The sequence below is a fragment of the Bacillus rossius genome, chromosome 2, assembly GCF_032445375.1.
Source record: "Bacillus rossius redtenbacheri isolate Brsri chromosome 2, Brsri_v3, whole genome shotgun sequence".
Classification (NCBI taxonomy): Eukaryota; Metazoa; Arthropoda; class Insecta; order Phasmatodea; family Bacillidae; genus Bacillus; species Bacillus rossius.
Window position 1 is genome coordinate 128,276,928 of NC_086331.1, and position 21,398 is coordinate 128,298,325.

At 37.7% G+C, this 21,398-nt stretch overlaps 1 protein-coding gene across 12 annotated transcripts in view; it reads right to left on the minus strand.

Moving 5' to 3' along the window:
* LOC134529816 (ELAV-like protein 1) overlaps window positions 1-21,398 on the minus strand; it is a 364,764-nt gene that overhangs the window by 105,281 nt on the left and 238,085 nt on the right. For 8 of the 12 annotated variants that reach the window (XM_063364295.1, XM_063364290.1, XM_063364288.1 and 5 more), the window contains exons 2-3: window positions 12,405-12,673; window positions 12,069-12,104 (exon numbers count right to left, since the gene is read on the minus strand). In XM_063364295.1, the coding sequence (XP_063220365.1) occupies window positions 12,069-12,104; window positions 12,405-12,651 (283 nt within the window). In that variant the 5' untranslated portion in view covers window positions 12,652-12,673. The remainder of the gene's footprint in view (window positions 1-12,068; window positions 12,105-12,404; window positions 12,674-21,398) is intronic. The other 4 variants (XM_063364292.1, XM_063364291.1, XM_063364287.1 and 1 more) reach the window with 1 other exon arrangement.

The window sequence follows — 21,398 nt, forward strand, 5'->3', positions numbered from 1 at the left end:
TTCATACTGGCCTATCAACTATTTGAGTAGCAAAATACTTTAGTAACGGTGTTATAATTTGGTGCAGGGTGGGGATTCGAAAACGATTCAAAAAATTGCATAACTCAAAAGATGACAATTTTTAAATTTTGGAAAGGAATTTACTGGCTTGTTAACTGTTCTACACTTTACGTTGAGTGGTGGGATATTACATATATACCGACCAATTTTGCCGTAGCTTACTTGGGTGGCAGTTTTATCTTCATATGCTTTTTAACATTCCAGTGCTAATCACTCTTGGCCTTACTTCAGACACATTGTTCATTCCAATCAGTCTAGTAAGTACAAGTGTGAGAGTTATGAAAGGCTATAGTAGCCAGTAGCATTGTCTTCAAACCTCAATTGTTTCGATTCCGCTGTCAATTTCTCCTTGTTTGTAATTTAAAAAAAATTGGCAGCTAATCACGCAAAAATTATGCAAGGTACAAAAAATTTTATTTTGTGAAAACTAAGGTAATCATATCGTCTACACGTTAAACCATCATCAATGTAAAAAAAAAATTACCTGGAACGGAATGTACCCTCTCAATATTGTAAATGATTGTGTTTTGATAAATTTTTTACACGTTATTGTTTAGCTTGAAATGCATGCATGTATGCCCACTATAATCTTACAGATCGTCGCCTTAAGCCTCTGTGTAACAGCGTTGTAAAAAAAAAAACTAAGATTTCACACAAGTATCAAGAATAGATGACAAATTAGTGTCATTACCATAATTTGGTACTTGAGTTAAGGTCATCATCTAATGACTCAATTTTATTTATTAATGTGATGAGTTGTTTCACCAATCACCGAGTGCCGTGAGCACAGGAAATGCCACGGTGATTGACAGTCGTGATGTCTTTATGGTTGCCAAGGCAGGGTGATTCCACTGTGGTTTACCGTTGCCTTCCGCGGGATAATGGTGAAAGGGACATCGCAAACGCCCAGTCCTATACCCAGGGAGAAGGTTTCAAAAGTCCCCCACCCGGCCTAGAATCGAACCCAGGCCCTTGGCCAACCAGCCAGAAACTCTAGCCACTACTTAAAGTGGGCGTAAATTCACGCGTGTACCTTTACAAAATTTAATGTATTATTGGGTCAAATATGTTTATTATAACTAAAAAGATCAATTTCTTTATATCATTCAAAATATAACAAATTAAAAATTGTATATTACAAAATATTAACTTGAATTGTAAATATGTACAGCCATGATAGAAATTTTCCGAAGATCTTGGTACAGATGCCGCCGAAAGCTGGAAACCGTAGTTGGTGTCACGTTATGCGACTGATGCGCGAGCAACGCTACGATTCTGTCACTCACGTAAGAAGAAATGTTCAATCATGTGTACGAAACTTCATGCTAACAATCACAACAGCATCGCCTGCAGGAACGAGGTACAGTAAACTCCCTATTATCCGCGCATGCTACGCAAAAATACAGCACATATGTAGATCTGTATTTTATTACACGTGAGCAAATTTGAACTCTACTGACGAGTGTATTGTGTGCATTATGCAGTAAAACGCCACAGGCCTTCTCGTAACTCACGCAGTAGGCTGGCATGCGTTGCTATTTCTGTCTCTGTCGCACTTTGTTTCTAGTCGTATGGTTGAGCACTTTTATGTTTACATTACTGAAATGTATTGTGTGTTAATTATTCAGTAAAATACTAAAATTTTAGCATCATTTAAAATTTTTTACTGATAATTGTAACTTTTACTGTACATAAATGTTTGGTTTTTTAAGTTGAAGTTAAAGTTTTCTTTTTTGTTTCCCATTTTTGGCTCTTTTGCGGATTATCCGCGATTTTTCAATATCCGCGTTTTGCCCTGCCATTTAATTTCGCGGATAATCGGGAGTGTACTGTAGGTACTTCACTCATAGAGAGAGACCCTGATTAGAAGCAACAACCGAGTACATAAGTTTTGTGCGTATTGCATAGGTGCTAGGCGTTTTCGTTTTATTCAAGGATATCTTTAAAACTGTATACTTTAGTGCAATAATGCAAGGCCAAAGTTGTTATTCTTGAATCGAATATTAAAAATCCGCCTCTAAAGCCCACATTATTTATCCACGTCACAAAAATGTATGGGGAATAACGGTGTTCCCCCTAATTATTTGAATGAAAATATTGTACGTCAGTGACAAGTTTGGAAGTTATTGTAGAATTAAGTTACATTAAACATTAGGGCAGATGCTTTGTGTTTCATCTTAAATACTTCCTCTTTTATTTCCAATAAAGAAGTTCAGCTTCAACTTCGAACGCGTGTACCAGCTTTTGGAAACACCTAAGACCTAATCGTAATATGTTTTTTAACTTTTTTTTCGTGTAGAACAAGCAGCCGAAGTTTTTAAGTTGAATTCAGTCTCAGCCTGTATTGATTTTATTAATAGAATATATATTTGGACTAATCCCAAGTTTACTGTATTAAAAATTATGAACTGCCTGTAAAAAAATTGACATTTTAAACTAAAGTTTTCATTTTTTTAGTATTTACTAACTACCTGTTTTCAAAATAATTTCCCTTAAAAAATTTTTAATGTTGCATATTTAGGAAATGAAATTATTTGATTGTTACTTTTTAAGAGCATTGGAAGAATATTCTGATGCCAGACGTTACTGTTCTGACACTCATATTTTTGTTTCGGTAATAAATGAGGCCGGTACAATACCTATCGCATCATCGTAGCTATCTCTTCTACGGATGAAGAATAGGGTGATGAAGAAACGGGTTAAATAGCAGACAACTTGTAACCGAAGCAACTTATTAATATTTTATTATTTATTAGAGATAATCATACTGCTTTTGTACCTGCAAGCAAGTTGGTATCAGTGTTGTAAATCCAGCGCTAATTTTTCACCCGTCACTGCGAAATACCAGGCCGCGAGTGTGGGAATACTGTATTGGGAAGGAGGCGGTAAGACTTAGCATGAACTGCGTGTCGTCGTCTCTTATGAAATATAAATTATAATATGGCGAATTGTAACGAAATAAATGAAAGGAAAGAACTGAAATGTGTGGTAATGTTTCCTAACTGTACATTTTAATGTGAAATAACCGAATTAATCTTAATCGTAACAAATGGAAATGAAATAAAAACACATATACAAAAATGAGTCGGAAACCTAATACATCAAACATGGGCGTCGCAACCGGGGGGGACGGGGGGGACACCCCCCCCCCCCAAATAATAAAATTCTTCAATTTCGTCCCCTCCAATAATATATTTAGTTTCGTAGTTATATTAAAAGTATGATTTCTGTGATATAACCCATATGTTGCGCACGATGCATTTAGTCCAATCGTGGTAATGTGAGCACTTTTTAATTCGATCTTCATGTAAAATCAAAATCAGGTCCGATACCGAGGAGAGATACTATAATAATAGTGAATATAATCACTTTATTACTTATGTTTGTGTACATGTGCGAAATATTATTAATACTGCTGCGGCATTTGAGTGTAACATTCAGGTTTCTCCTGATGTTTAAATTAATGATTTTGTGTGGATATAGCACCAGCAGATAATGTTAACTGTGCTTTTACAAATTTGCTCTCTGAAAATAATTTTTTTTTAAAAATAAATTATTTATTGCAACCAACATTGATTAAAATATTTAGGAAAGAAAAATGCCTAAAAACCACCTTTTTGCACCTTCAAACCCCAAATTTTTCCGGGGGAGGACCACCGGACCCCACGCTTTTTTTCCAGGCGATGGATATTCCTCCACAACTAAATCAATTGAAGTCCCCCCAAAATATATCCTTGCGACGCCCATGCATCAAACAAAATCACTCGATATAATAGAAATAAAATAATTTTTACCCAAATGTAATTATATATCCGTGAGAAACCCACCGTAGTATAAATGGCAAGAAGTGGTTGAAAATACTGTGTCACTAACGTCACCCCGGGAAACCGACCACACCCTCTATAACAGCCTTGTCGTCCTACCGTGTGTCTGTGAAGGTCGACTGCTTGATTGTCCGCTACTCGGATGGAGTAGGAAATGAACATAAACACAAAGGAAACAAAAATTGGTGAAGGGAAAGACAAGGCATAAAGAAAAAAAATTGGTTGTCATTAAAGTCGGTTTACGGACGATCGTTTAACGTGACAATGTCATAACAAAACATTGATGAAATGATTGCATACTTTTATGAATAAAATTGAATCATTTTTTATTTTAATAATAAGAGAATAAATATTTGAAATTATACTAGTAATCAGATTTTTTAAAATGCAAGAATAATTAACCTTTATTGCCGAAATTGTTGTTGTAATAAGCAATGAAAACCACAATAACTTTTCACTTCACTTTATAAACAGTCGATGAAACAGTTCACGTTTAGATGACTTGTAATTAATTTTAAAAACTGGCGTTTAGCTATAAAGTTTAAATATAATTATGAACAAGTTTTCATATAAATAAACTGTAATAAAATATCTATCATCAATTATATGAATCACCATAATTTTTTAGTCAATTGTAACATAACCTATTATTACTGCACTCGCCGACAGCGTAACGGGACGATGTGCGTTACGGGATACTTTTTCGTGCGTGCAGCCGGCGTTCATCGATTTATTAGACGTTGTCACGTCAAAAAGGAGCGAAACTCTAGCTCAGGGTATAGTGAGAAAAATAATCAAAAGCTAATTTTTACGAGAGAATACAGAGGCAAGGAGATCGAGAAGCAGATATGTAGACCTGACGCTATGTTCCCACAAGAGCGTCGCAATCTGAAAACCGAGCAGTTAGGTCACAACATGTATAGTCATAATTTGAGATCACGCCAGTATGTTACAACATGTTGCTAGCATAGTGCTGCATATATGTACAGCCTCACAAATGGACACAACGTGTGCGCGAGCACAATACTGAACATGGATGGTGTTATGCACAAATGAGTTAACCAACAAAAGGAAAAAAAAAGTCATTGTAATAATTGTGTAGGTAAAATGACACATTTTTAATTGAGCTAAAAAATTTTTAACAGACATTCCTTGCTACTATGCCATCTTGCGACCAAACATTCAACGCACTGCCACAATACTGGTTACTATGTGTTCAACTTTGAGCTCAATTTACTCAGTTGAAAATGTTTGTGGGTTGAACCATTTTTACATAACACCGTCCACATAGGAAACTATTTCGGTCTGATCCAGCGACTTTAAAGAAAGCTATTAACTCTCTTTTCTTCTTCTAATCTGTAAAGTTTGTACCAAAACTATGCTATTCGCACAGGTCAGGAAATAGAACAACTTGACATCTATTAACTAACAGGGAAGATCCCGTGTGACCGTGACGCGTTAGATAATATATTTGGGTTGTTCAGAAGTAAATAACACGATTGTAAATCAACCTCTTCGACACGCAACAAGAGTAAGATTCATCGCTGGAGGAGTAACCTAGTTATGCTGGGTGTGCAAGTTTGAAAAATTAGGTTTGCCAATAGGGTGTCGACCAAATTCCTTACTTTTAAAAAAAGAATGCTGAATTTATAAAAATGTATCCCAAGTGAGTTTAAGATTATATATTATATAAAATTTTAATGTATCTAAGACTAGCAAAATTTAACGGCTTATTACAGAGCCAAGTATTTAAGTAGTGAAAAAAAAAAGAATTTTCTCGTTTAGTTTAACTTGCCTAAAACTTTGTAAGGAGAATGAAATATTTTCCGTACGGTTTAAACACAAGTTTTAATTAAATATTATTTGTACTAACAACAAGTTTGTAACGTATTTTCCGCTCTAGATCAACATCTTTTAGTATCAAAATATTGCAGAAAATATACGAGGGTTATTTTTTTTTCAACCTCCGATCGGCTGTAATAAAAAAACGGGAATGAATTGGGAAATTATTTTAATGTCAAAAGAAACGTACATCTTTACTCTATTTTTCCACATAATCACTGTGCAGATTGAGGCATTTGTCGTACCGATGCACCAGCTTTCCAATACCCTCTGCATAAAACGATGCCTCCTGCCTATTCAGCCACGTTTTAACAGTGCCCTGCAGTGTGATTACAGTTTCATTTCTTCATTTCTCTTAATCGATACCCTAATCGCTCGTACACGAATCGACACGTCTCGTAGTGTTTACCCCCTTCCACCAACCATGTGGAGCGGCCAACTCACACCTCAGTTGAAGCTTTGTTATGGGAATGTCAACATGGCTGCAACGATAAACTGTACGGCGAAATGCGAGCTGCGTGGAGTAATCCGTTTCTTACAGGCAGAAGGGCACACTGCAGCAGAAATCCATCGCCGAATGAGTGTTGTGTGTTAAAACGTGGCTGAATAGGCAGGAGGCATCATTTTATGCAGAGGGTATTGGAAAGCTGGTGCATCGGTACGACAAATGCCTCAATCTGCACGGTGATTATGTGGCTAATAGAGTAAAGATGTACGTTTCTTTTGACATTAAAATAATTTCCCAATTCATTCCCGTTTTTTTATTACAGCCGATCGGAGGTTGAAAAAATAACCCTCGTATAGTTACCATCACTTCGAGACAATGGAAGACATTACTATTCCAATTTAGTTAAAGGTGAAATAAATGAAGGGCCACGGGGAAGTCCGATCAATGTCCATTTTTTTTTTGCCAAAATGAGTTACCAGTGGAAACCGGTAGCTTAGAAGTGACAGAAAACATCTGTGAAATCATCCGGGCCAGAAAGATCATAGTCCCTTAGTTATAGCAATAATAAGATAGGGGCTAACGGGCAAGAATGAACATAGTCCTTGCGCCGACGGGCAAGGAGGATCAAGGTCCATTCTGCCTCCCCACTCCAGTCCAGTCCACTCCAGCACCATTCCTGCAGTTGTGTTTTGTTTACTGTTTTGTCAATGCTTTAATAACAACATTCGCATACATAACCTCATTTCTTCAACCTAAACTTTTGATATTGTGTATGGTGTTAATGTAGGCCTACTACAGTTAATTATGTCGAGTGATTTTAGTGGCACAGACAGTGAAGAAGGGACTAGTTGACCGTAGTGATGTGAAGAAAAGGAAGAGCACTGGTAGAATGAAGTACGTGATGAAGAAACTGCGAGCTTCAACTAATGAAATAGGAGAAGATAGCAAGTGCTTTCGCCACAAATGTTTTGAGGTTATTTCGCCTGAGGAACGGCACCAAATTATATCTAACTTTAATGCACTGGGTGATTACAATAAGCAGAATCAGTATTTGAGTGGATTGATCAGTGTTATTCCCGCTCAGCGGCGTCGCAATAGAAAGGATGATGCAGAGGCAAGTAATCATGTTTCTTCTTTTTGTTATCGTGTACGTGCTCGGATCAATGGTAATGATACATTGCATGACATTACTGTTTGTCAGAAAGCCTTCATAGCCTTACACGGTATCACAAACCGCCATGTAAAATCTATTAAGAAACATTTGACTGAATTTGGTAATTCTAAGACCGATGGTCGGGGTAAACACCAAAACAGACAAAATCAATTAAGTGAGGAAACTAGATCTAAAGTGTTAAATTTCATTAAATCTCTGAAAGGAAGAAAATCTCACTATTCATTAAAAGACACTTCAAAGGTTTATTTACCTGCAGAGCTAAATAAAGCCAAACTACACAGAATGTTCAATGAGTCTAATAAAGAGCACACTATTGGTTTAACAACTTTCTGTGAAATTTTTTATTCCAATTTCGATATCAGTTTTGGTTACCCAAGAAAAGATACGTGCAGCACCTGTGACTTATTAAAATCAGAAATATCCGTACTAGAAGGAAAAATGATGAGGAAACTAGAGCATCTTTAGAAAAGGAGTTGCTGAATAAAGAAAAGGAGAAGAAAGTACACTTGGCAAGAAGTGAAAAGTTTTATTCAATAAAGAAAAATATTCGTAAAGAATCCAGAAAAAGTGAAGAACTTGAGGCATTTACTGTTTATTTCTAAAAAAAACTGCCAACCCCCATATAACAACATCTGATGTGTACTACCGTCGGCAACTGAATTTTATTTCTTTCAATATTCATGTTCTGTCATACTCAACCTCATTATTTTACACATATAATTAAAGTGTTGCTCGAAAAGGGGCGGATGACGTATGCTCAATGCTAAAACACTTCTTTGAAAACATTTTGAGTTCAAAAGTAAAGCACATCGTTATGTTCTGCTATTCATGTGCGGGGCAGAACAAAAATTTCACAGTTATACGTTTTCTGCACTACACAGTTCATACACTTAATCTATTTGAAACCGTGAAAGTGATTTTCCCTATAAGAGGCCACTGTTATATGGAGGGGGACAAGGACATGAGCCTTATAAATCCCAAATCGTACACTGGAACACCTGATGACTGGAGGGACGTCATCAGAAATAGTCGAATCAAACCATCGTCTTTCACTGTAGTAAATTGTTCTATAGAAGTAAAGTTTGAAACTTGGACGGACTTTTTATCTGGGCTTTGTGTTAAAAAAATGCCCTATGCCTACAAGACCGATACGAATTTTGAAAATTGAACAAAGTCAGACAAGATTTGTACTTTACAAGGAAAACTACTCCGGAAGCTATCTAAAGGCGGCTTTTGTTAAGAATCAAGGCACAGAAAACAAAAAAATCAAGAAAGTCTGCGAGGCAAAGTGAGACAAAGGTACTGGGGAACCTTTACAATGGAAAACTACCAATCAAACCAGCAAAATTGAAAGATCTTCATTTAAAACATTTCTTGACAAATGCTGCATCACAAGCTTTCTACGAGTCACTGGTTCCTGACCCTGAATTGGATCAAGATGATGAGAATGACATCGAGTACGTTGACGACCCACCCATTGATGCAGAATTATGCAGAATAACAGGCAAAAACGATCAAGGTCCTCGTATGTTTTTGTGTTGAATTTTTTTACAAAGCTTTTATAACTTTTAAACAATTTTTTGTAATTGAGTATGAAATAAATGACATATTGTAGACTACAATGCTCAAAAATTGTTTTTTTTTATCAATTCTATATGGTGTTTATTCAACTTGAAACTTAAAAATTTGAATACTGAAAATTTTGTTTGATTGGACTATGATCATTTTTCCCAGTGGCCCTTCAAATATTCCTTAATTACAAGTGCATACTAACAGTGCCTATAATTCAAATGTAACAATCTTAACTGAGTTTCCCGTTGAAGCCGGTTGCACTCAACATACGCACTTGCTGCAAGCTTCAACAATATTTTTGGTAAAACTTTGCTTGCCTATAGGGGGTCCAACCTGTGTATAATTTAAAAAAAATACACATCAACAAAGAAAACATTGTCGATCCAAGATCATGAATCGACCCGAGTGTGTTCACATCGTAGTTCCCACTGATCTACGCTCAGCGCTCACAACTCAATGGTGCGACAGAGAATGTGATCGAACGATGAACAAACCAGATCCTGACTTGAGATCACGCCTAAAACTTGTATGGCGCAACTTAGCCATTAGAATGTCGGAAAATTTCAAATTATATTTTCTAAGCAAAATGGTTACCAAAGTAATGAAGCGTGATTGTGGGCGAAGCTAACATTAACAATGTGACCTTCGCGTTTTTTTGACGTGACAACGTCTAATAAATCGATGAACGACGGCTGCACGCACGAAAAAGTGCCCCGTTACGCACATTGTCCCGTTTCTCTGTGTCCCGTTACGCTCATTTTATATTACTCTTTGCTAACCTGAACCTCCTAGCATTGCGACCGAGTCCGTGGCGTAATTCTGTTTTCATGCATTTAAATGTAACATTTTCATTGCTCTTTGCTAACCCGTTCCTCCTAGCATTGCTGCAGAGTCCGTGGCCCAAATATCTCTCTTCCACTCGATTGGAACAACCATCGATTTGACTTTTTCGAGGCACATTAAACTTGAAACACTCCCATTCGTTTCCTACTTTTCCTATCATCGTACTATCCTTAACAGAATAACACAGATTGGAAGAAGTTAAATAGCAAACATGTATAAAAGTTATAGTTAAAATAATCTCTTCGTTAAAGTAATAAACATATTTGAATTAATGAGTGCAAATAAAAGTAAAGTTATCAATTAAATTGTAGTTTTCATTTCACTCCTTTTTATCCATACAAAATATAGTGATAATTCAATAAAAATGATTCAATTTTATTCATAAAAGTATGCAATAATTTCATCAATGTTTTGTTATGACGTATGACGTTGTCACGTTAAACTATCGTCCGTAAACCGACTTTACAGATAACCAATTTTTTTTAAGTGGGCTTTGGTATCTGGAGCCCAGAAAGACATTATAAATTTTAAGGTTAAGTGCGTGCGTAAAGCGTCAACCCGAAGACGCACACCAGTGTAGATGTCCAATTTACACGTACATATTGGTTCACAACAGTTAACTAAAATCTTAGCTCATTTTTAAGTGTCCGCAGACGAAACAACACCGCGCACAGTTAGTTTACAATACAAACATTAAATAGACTTTACCGAAATCAGCTCATTTCAAAATGAGCAACTATTTAATAGCATCATAAAATTTTTGTTGTAGTTTAAATTCTTTAATTAATTGTCGTGTTATTTAATGAGAAGTCGAAACCAGCCGATCGCTATTTCATAATTCATATTTTCTAATGCAAAATAGTATTCCCAGCTATGCTCGACAATGTAAACAATTGTGAATATATTTTCATCAGCAATACAATACGAAATGCGACTACCTTAACAAGAGCAATAATCATTTCTTTGCATTGTATGCCTGAGACCGCATCTTCAACAGCTCAGTGGCGAAGTGGAATGAAGTCCGGCTTCAATGCCAGGGCTCCCAAGTTAAAATCCTGGGAAACACAATGGATACTTGTGCTGTTTCAGAATGTATGCTACTATATACACTAAAACCGTAAATAAACCCAAAAGGTTACATGAACCACGCGATTTTTAATGTCGCAAAGGCAAGTGATTTGCGTGACATACTCAATATGGGGCCACAAATTTAAGTTTTTAATTATTTTATCAAAAAATATTGGTACTCATTTCAAAGATAACATTGAAAACATGCTTTATTTATCATTAAGGATTAAATGCACGTGTATCTGAATTATTTAAAATCATGGAAAACTAAAATCACAATGATATGTTGGGAAAATTTGCGCTTGTTTGAATCAAAATACAAAGGCGTCCACTTGTCCAGGATAATTTAGCTGTTCAGTAACTAGTCCTGCTGCTGTAGCAGGAGATGCTGTCTCGCTCGTGGGTCGATGGCCTTGGGTTCGATCCCAGCCCTCCGAGCACCGAGTCCGGGGCACTCAAGTCTCGACAGTATCGATAGTCTCGATAGTCTCGAGTCTCGACGTCTCTGCACGACCAGGCCTCGTAAGACATTCCTCCATCACCCCAGGTGCGAGTCACAGCACCACCACCGGGTTAGCACACCAGGAAACATTGTCAAACAACACTGACAATTTACCCCACAAACGCATGCACACGAAAAAAAATAATTAAAATTTACATATAACATAAAAAAAACAGCAATGTGTTACTTTAACAACTTTAACTATTGCTGAGAACGCATTAGTGTGGGTGGCACTAATTTGATACAACACCACATACATAAAACAATGGATCGTTAGGGTGAACATAGGATATTATTTGAGTTACACTTTATATTGTTATAATTGTTAACCATTTTAAGTTTCAGCTCACATAATGTACAAAGTAAGCGTTAAAAATGATCAAAAGAATGCAAAAATGGTAATGAAATGTTATCCATGGCATGGGCATGAGAATGCGAGTGGCTGTAGTGCACACAAACAAGTCAGCATGCAGGACAATGCCGGTGCCAGACATGCGGGTGATTGCCGGAACACATGCACTCCCGCCATGTGCGGATGTGCTGAGGCTGGTTAAGTGACTGTGAAACAAGGCAACACAGGGCAGGCAGTGACAGTTCTGTTCTGGCATGGAACATTGTTAAGTGTTAGGGATGGGCATCTCTCTTGTAGAGGAAATATCCATAATGTTTGCCAAATAAAAAAAAAATGGTATCGATCATCATCCAATGTATAAGTAATATATAATCGGTACTCACGACCAAGCAAACTGGAGTACGGCTCAGAGTCAGTGTCTAAAAAGAAATCGAAAATTAATCTAGTTTATACTAAAACATGTCAACACGTCTGGTTTAAAGAAATAAAGAAACCAACACCGCGAGAAAAGTAACCCATAACAACAATAATAATAACAAAATCTTAAGCTATGCCCATCCCTGGGTTTAAACCATAATGTTGGTTTCCCATGATAAAAAAAGGATGAACTACAATAGAAAATGTTCAATAAAAGAGCAAAGAAATATGTATTGAGAAAATCAAAAATCAGTAAAGTTACAAATGAGAATAGACAAAATGACCCGTGACTGGGAGCTCACCTGTGACTTTGTCCCTGATGAGCTTACAGCTCTCCACTTCCCCGATGGAGGAGAACAAAGACCGTATCTCCTCCTGCGTCATCGTCTGCGGGAGGTAGTTGACGATCAGGTTGGTCTTGCTCTCCTCCTGCTGGCCGCCCGCGTTCGTTTGCGACGAAGAGTTGTGCGAGTTGGACGACGACGTTGAAGAATTGGTGTGCAGCGTGCCGTTCTGCTGGGGCACACTGTCCATGCCGTTCTGCATCATGGTACTACTAACGCGTTGAAACCTGCAACAGCCAGCACGAGACGCTCCGCTTTAGACACACGGCACTTTGACGAGCTAGTCTCCAAAGGAACAGTCAACATCAGACACACGGCGCTCGCAAGCTGCCCACTTTGACGAGCTAGTCTCCAAAGGAACAGTCAACATCAGACACACGGCGCTCGCAAGCTGCCCACTTTGACGAGCTAGTCTCCAAAGGAACAGTCAACATCAGACACACGGCGCTCGCAAGTTGCCCACTTTGACGAGCTAGTCTCCAAAGGAACAGTCAACATCAGACACACGGTGCTCGCAAGCTGCCCACTTTGACGAGCTAGTCTCCAAAGGAACAGTCAACATCTGACACACGGCGCTCGCAAGTTGCCCACTTTGACGAGCTAGTCTCCAAAGGAACAGTCAACATCAGACACACGGCGCTCGCAAGCTGCCCACTTTGACGAGCTAGTCTCCAAAGGAACAGTCAACATTTTATCCCATGGCGGACACAGCTTGCACATTACTGAGGTTATAAAACACTATCACTTACAATATCCCAAGTTTCGATGCAGTGAGTGATATATATTTTACGCGTATTATTGGAGTGTCTTAAAACAACCATTTGTAAATTAAAGCATGTCTTACACCCACTCGTTGTGGCAGTTACATTGGAAAATCGTTAGCAAATTATGGTTCCAAGACCAGAATCTGCCTTCGACATAGTTAATCACAGTTGTTTCCCACGGCGTAGTGGCGACCAAGACCCGTACATACATGTTCTCAACTCACACAAAGACACAGAGAAGCCAACACTAGCGCTCTACCCAGCACACTGCACAATGTGTTTTAATTAAACTATGAACACGACTCGCTACGAGCTCCTCTAGAAGTGTTGAAAAAGGTTACTCAACTACAGCAGTTTCATAGCACATTGAAGGCTCGTTCCACGAACTGCGCTTGCATTCTTGGGTTTTCATACAACGTTATAAATTTGAACGTAATTGAACTTTTACCAGCACAAAAATCACTGTTTAGTAAAGCTATTGTTAATATAAATGTAGCAGAAATGCAGTGATGATTCTAGTCGTGGTTAGTCAACGACTCTATAAAATATTTATGATTGACGGTAAATAGCGACCAGGTTTCTTCATAAAGGTGGCTTTTAGTTCGGTTTGTAATAATGCAGTATAATGTACTCTAGATTCCAAAAATACCAAAAATAAAAAAATGATGCAGTGACCTGCGCTATTACAATTGTTTATACCATAAAAATGTACAAGGACATTATATTTTATAATCAATGTTATATGCCTATATATATGTTATATACCTAAAAACTTAGGTTATAATTTTTTTTTAACTTTCAAGCGATAACGTGTAAATGAACGAATCTTTGGTTTAACACCGTATTGGGCCACAAACAAAATTAATTTTGCAATAGACAAGTGGAATAGAAAAAAAGTCAGTAGTGCTTTATAAATAAGACAGAATTGATAGAGAAGTGGTTCAAAGTTTCTGAAAACCCTCGTTAGTTTGTATTATTTGATCAGTTTTTTTTAACGATTATACCAATGGGTGAAATGAATTAACGCAATGTGTTGATCATACGCCATTTAAGTTTTTTTCTCATGAAAACTGGCATAAACCAGCAGCGTAGTGGATATCAATCATATAAAACCTAAAATAATATTTTCTTACAGTTACATTAAAAAAGTTAATTTTTAGTATGTCGACGGGTTCTTATAACCGTCACATTTTACTGCAAGAGAGTATAATTAATAAAATCTCACTAAACTAAACGTTAAGAAAAATTCATTTTCAATAATTTTCAAATAACTTATCTGTCCTTTAAATATAAATATTTGTGGCCTTTCAAAATGATTCATCTCTCTGCACGTTTTGTGAAGTTTTAGTCGTAAGCTACATATTTTTTTCTAACAGAAATTTTTTATACTAACTAATCGTTTAGATTCTTTAATTATTAAATTTACACACACTGATACACCATTAAAAAATGTAATACAGCAGAAAAAAAACATTAACCAAACTAAGATAAGTACCATCATTTTTTTACAAATATTCTGTTAAGATTTTACAACACACAACATATCCTCAAATCTGTCGAGAATGACCACCGATTGTTTTTAAAGTTCTGATTAGGATTGTAATCGCAAATATTCTTGGACTGAAAATTATTACTTGTTACAGTCAAATTAATCATTGGTTACACTCCATAAAAAGAAACAAAAAAAATTCTGCAAACCAAAAGGTTTTTGCCATTACTTATTCGAAACAAAGCAGACATTCTAATTGCAGCCCTAAATTATTTAAATTAAACAATTTTGGACTTGACAAGAATTAAACTTCACTCGACCCAGTCCAGTTCTAAATACTATTCTCACATATGCGAATGAGAGAAACAGCTAATGAGAGAAACAGAGTTAATTAAGTTTCCAGAAAATAGTTTCAAAATACTAGGGCCTGTTACACAACATCTTTGTACATCATATCTTATTTTACCTCAATTCCATGTTTTCCTTCATCAGTCCGCCATCTTATCTCGATAAATAAGGTAAGTAGTGAGTTAATGTCACCTTCGACACAGCCATTAAGCAAAAGGCAGTAGGATGCGCGTTAAGGTGACCTTATAGTATAGTGAATGGCTCCGAAAATATTTAACACTAGCATGGCTACTGACTAAGAAGTTTGTTAAAGACTATATTATATATATAGTATAAATTTGTATTTGTAAAAAAGTATATATGAGATTGCCATACTTGTGCTTAGAATGGTGTCCCTGGAGTGGAATAGTATTTTGTATATAGTGAACGATATTTTAGCGGCAAATTGATTTCTTTCCTTCTCGTACACTGTGCCATGTCTTGTACCAATTTGTTTTAAAATTATGTTAGCCGCAGCTATATTTATTTTTTAATTTAGCCCTTTAACATTAGCTAAGTTTTGACTGCATTTTTAAAATTAATTGTATGTTTTCCTCTGGATTGACTATTAGCTATCATGAATTTCAATTTTGAATTATAATATTTTTCTTTGAAGGCTCAGTTATAGTTCATGTTTCCAGTCGGAGACTTCCTATTCTTGGCCGGATGCTCGGGGGTCATCCCGTCCTCCCGTCCACCCGTCCTCCCGTCATCCCGTCATCCCGTCATCCCGTCATCCCGTCCTACCACGTGACCGCTAGCAGCTCCTTGCAGTTTCGCCTCACTTCTTCATGTGATTTCCTAGAAAAAACTGCCCTCTGGACCCTTTTTTCTTCCCTGGAGCGGTTTTTCGGTAGTACCGCCCACGCAACCTGGTGGCAGTCCTTTTAAGCTTCCGATGCTCAATTGTTTCTTTGTTAATTACACACTTTGGCCATTGTACAAGGCATTCTTCAAGATGGCTCCAATCTGTGATGGTTGTTGCTCATCATGATTTTCACTCCTAAAATTTTGTGAATAGTCTCACCGTAGCTGTAGTGGTTATTTGGCGCTTCAAAATGCACTGAATTTATGGATCACTTTACTTCGTCCTCCACTTTCGTTAAGTTACGAGAGAGAAAGAGAGAGAGAATATTATATGTTCGTGTTGGACTTGTTTTTACTTAATTTGTGTGTGTACAACCTTATGTTGCACGAGGTTCTCGTTTTGGATACTTTTTGAGTTTTGATCTTTTTATCAATTGATTTATTGTTGAATCATCGTCCTCGTCAGATCGGGGAACATGGTTCTACACCAGCGGCTGTACGGAGGTTTTGGACCTGAACCAGTCACGGAAATTTCTCATCCGCAGCTAATTCTGTCCTTCCTGTTATGAATTATTAAATCATTGTTGTTCGTCCGGCCGTTTCGTCACCAAATGCGTACAAAAGACTATCGTCATCAAGTTAAATTTTTTTTAATAACTATTTCATTTTGTTCCTGAAGAAGCTTAATATTGTAAAAGTTAGAAACCCTAATAATGAAATATTTATTTAAATCGTAATTATGCTGTTTTATTATATATATTTATTTAAATAATAAAAGTTATATGTAACATTATTTATTAACAATTAACTCGAGTGCACCCTAACTAATATTTAAAATTTAACGAAAATATTACTATTTAGTTTACCTTTTCAGAATTTTAATGTTGTTTGACCGTTTCTTTGAAAAAAAGTTTCTAAATATATCGCCACAGATAGATGGAATCACTTATGTTATCATTTATTATTTCTAGTTTGCCTGGATTCTTTTTATTATGATTGATGTGAATAATTCATTTGTAAAGCTTCTTTATTCTAGCACGTTTCCCATCATAACCTTTATAAGAATTATGCCTAACTAAAATAGATATATTATTTCTCTAATAATCACCCGTCATTACATAAGACACGCCGATCGTGAAGTCAGCTGCCGTCTGAATTATCTACTCGAGTATCCCTCCCCCCTCGCCAACCGACAACCGATTGCTACCAGCTACAACGCCAAATCTAACTTCGAATTAACTACTCCCACAAACATTTCAAGGGTGGTTTGACGTCAACATGGCCTCTGTGCCCTTGGAACCCTTGGAACCAAGCAAGGCCGTTACGAAGTGCCATTTTACCCCCACCCCTTTTAACCCTTCCCAAATTACTGTGTGTGTCAGGTACATCAGCAAACGAAGCTACGGGTGCTTTCGCGTGTGCGACGGCCTTCGGTCAGCACTGAGAGGTATGAAGAAGTCGTCCACCGATCATTTATTTATTTATTTATTTATTTATTGCCTTATTTTAAGTGGCGAAGCAAAGGCGTACCACCTTGTCTTACACTTAACCACATACATCTTTACTAACTAGGTACGTGCAAAGTAAACCTGATAAATGTTATGGCCTACACATACCAAAAAAATTGTCACAAATACATTTAAATAAAAACTGAATTAACATTACAGTACAAATATGAAAATAAAAAAAATAGCATAAGATACACATGAGCTACCTGAAGTATAATATATTATAGACATATTAATAAAAGGCCTTTTTTTAATCTATCTAATGCTAAAGTTATAAAGATTTTAAGATATTTAATAACCTAAATATTTATGTAAAACTAACGAAGGCACAACATTTAAATATATATATATATATATATATATATATATATATATACCAATACATTTTCTTAAAATAAATCATACATATACACGTACATTCACACATATTCAATCACACATATCTGATACCACAGCTAAACCTGGTATGTATGTTTAGTGTATATATTCCTTGCCATGGTTGACTACAAATGCTGTGCAGAGTTAATTTTCGCCCCCAACAACCCATGTAGAATCGCGTCAGGACACGGCAATGTTGAACGCGGCCTCCCGTCGCACTTGGCTTTGCAGAGAGAGCAATCTCATCCAGGCGCTTGCGGATGTAAGACGTCACCCGAGTCTCGTGTCACTGTCACCATTCGTAGCGACCCGTCAGTATTCAGTCTGTTATTGTGTCACCATTAGTAGCGACCCGTCAGCATTCAATCTGTCACTGTCACCATTCGTAGCGACCCGTCAGCATTCAGTCTGTCATTGTGTCACCATTCGTAGCGACCCGTCAACATTCAGTCTGCCATTGTGCCAACATTCGTAGCGAACCGTCAGCATTGTCTGTCATTGTGTCACCATTCGTAGCGACCCGTCAACATTCAGTCTGCCATTGTGCCAACATTCGTAGCGACCCGTCAGCATTCAGTCTGTCATTGTGTCACCATTCGTAGCGACCCGTCAGCATTCAATCTGTCACTGTCACCATTCGTAGCGATCCGTCAGCATTCGGTCTGTCATTATGGTAGGGTAACTTATCTGTCTCATCAGCATGTCAGCGCGTATCATTGTGTAACTTTACCTCACTAAGAGATGAGAGCCCAACGCGAATACCACCAGGCTTGGGCCACGTACAGTGCATCACCACCTACCGTGCATTTAAAGCGTCATTTCGAATTAGTGTTATATTAGCACCGCGTCTCGAAGGCAGAAAGTCAAAGAGCCATCAAGAACCCTATGGATCCCGTGTTCCCCGTGTCCATGCACGAACCATCTTGTCAGCGTGAGCTGGTGCCCGGCACCATTTACTCCCAACACTAAGGAAAGCACATCGTCCAATGCAATCATCACTTTACCGCGCACCATTTCCAACTATGGCCCCGTCGGACAGCCTGAAGGTGACAGGTTATTTATTAAACAATCGGGAACTCTTTTTTTTTTTTGAGGTAATAAATATCTAGACTGCAGGGAAAAAAAATTATGCAAGTCAAGTTTCGTCAAGGGAATTGAACATCAACATTTCTTTATAAAATCAGTTATGTAGTAAAAACGGTTTACTGCTGACATTTACTACTGAAAGACCACGGGAGATGGCTCTTTCTGGGAGGAGATAGAGTACTTTTTACATATTTTTCTTACTTTCCTTGGCACCCTAGAATAGAACACGATGGACGTGAGATTGGGACCCGCGAAGAAGCGGGCACGGAGGTGGTGGTGCGGCTAACAAGCTATTATCTTTGAAAGATTTGTGCAATAAGAGTGCATGACTTGATGTAAGCTTTTGGACATACGCCATTGCTAAGCACATGTATGTCTGTAGATGAAAACTAAAAAAAATACCCAAAAGACAAAAACACAAATTATTTTTTTCGTTCTCTTAGTCCATTTTTCTTTGTTTTTCTTTGTTTGTTGACCATATTCCTGTTATGGAATATTATGTCGTGTTTATATCCTGTTGACAACAGCATTTTTTTTTTGCTTAATTTGTGTTTTTGTCTTTTGGGTATTTTTTAGTTTTCTTCTACAGACATGCATGTGCTTAGCAATGGCGTATGTCCAAAAGCTTGCATCAAGTCGGCTAAGGTGTGGTCTGAAGTCTTGTCTGATCGGACGCTAACGACGCTCGGGAGACGTCCAGCAGGTAGGGACAAAGACGGGCGGTAATTGGCGACCTCGCCAGATTGGCCGCTCCGCCGCGGCAATTAGGCGCGCGCCGCTGTCCGATTCTTCGCCCGCCGACACGCCCGAGTAGCGTGCGTCCACACTCGCCACACTTACAGCCTGCCTCCGGACGTCAACTGGAATCATCGCTCTCTTTCACGTGCGGTTGGACGGGAAGCCTAAGATGTACATCAAGTTCTGTCCCTGCCCGAACACGCCCGAATATTTACCTTCGGTCAACCTCGGGTTTATTTATATATATTTATATTTCTCTGTTTATTTTAATGTAGCTATACTAACCTAACTAACCGTCCATAGTGTTTTTAAAGTGTTTTAATGTAGCTAACCAAACCGACCACTTTTATTTTTTGAATTCATATTTTCCTGCGCAAAAATAAAACATATCCCGAGGTTGGCCGAAGGTGAATATTCGGGCGTGTTCGGGCAGGGACAGAACTTGATGAACATCTTAGGCTTCTCCGGTTTGACCACCACTGTCCAGAAAAAAATATATGGTCGCAGTATTTTTTTTTTTTTTTTCGAAAATTTTCCCTATTTCGGGAGTAGTCTAGATCCAGATACCATAATATTTTTTGACTTTTCCAACATGGCGGCGCTCACATTATCATCAGCCCTAAATTTTAACGGGGCAAGCGCGGGATATGGGGGTTTTGAGCGGGGAACAATGGTATGGATGTTTTGCACAATACACGTTTCTTAATGAAAATATACTTTTGGTATCGTATAATATACTACACATAGATATATAGTAAATAATTATACATAGGGTGAGTGAATTCGATCGACACTTCGAATGCTTCATCACGACAAATTAGGTTCAAAACATTTACGACTTGCGGTCTGAGTGCTTCCCAAAAGTGGTATAAGTCTTTTTTTTTTTGCTGTAGTTTTAGATTTTTTTAATTTAACATAATCCAGACGTTTAGTGTTATACATTAAATACTTTCACATTTATTTACAAAATAAAATATGTTCAGCTCCAACTTTAAATCCATATACCAGCTTTGGGAAGCACTTAAAACCACAATACGTACATACTTTTCAACTTATTTTGTCATGGATAAACTGCAGACGAAGTCTGTCGGCTGGATCTAGATTCCTCGTGTATACAATACTGATACTATTATTTTTATTTTACATCTCGTTACACGGCCTTTTCTCAACTTACACAACCAATCTTTACTGGAACAACAATCAAACATTGTTATACTCTCTTCCGTTGATACCAAATGACGAACTTTAACGTTACTTCAACCATCTCACTTTTAATGGCCTATCTCCAACGCGCCATTCATTTCCCCTTAACGGTATAGTTATTTGAACTTGACACCGTTTGACCCCGTATTTCTTGTAGCTTCGGTAGACAAGGACGATCTCTGCCGATGCCACGCGAATCAAAGGCGAGATAATACACGCCAATTACACACACCTTAAAACACAAACATAGCATAAACCACCTGCTATAGACCGCTGGCCATACGCACCTAAAGACCATTTGGATGGCTTGCACTCGGGTCGTTACCACAACGCCGAACGTACAATAACACCGAATACCATAACGCCGAATGCCAAATTGACCGCAACGCCGACAGCTAGAAAACTGCTGTGTACCACAACGCCGAAACACAGTAACGCCAAAAAATGTTGTTGCGGGGGGGGGGGGGGGGGCACAGGAGCAAAATGAAAAACAACTGAATGAATTTGTATGTGTTTCTTAAATGTATCTTAACGCCGAAATACCACAACTTCACCTAACCTAACCTAGGCTAGGCTAACCTAGGCTAACCTA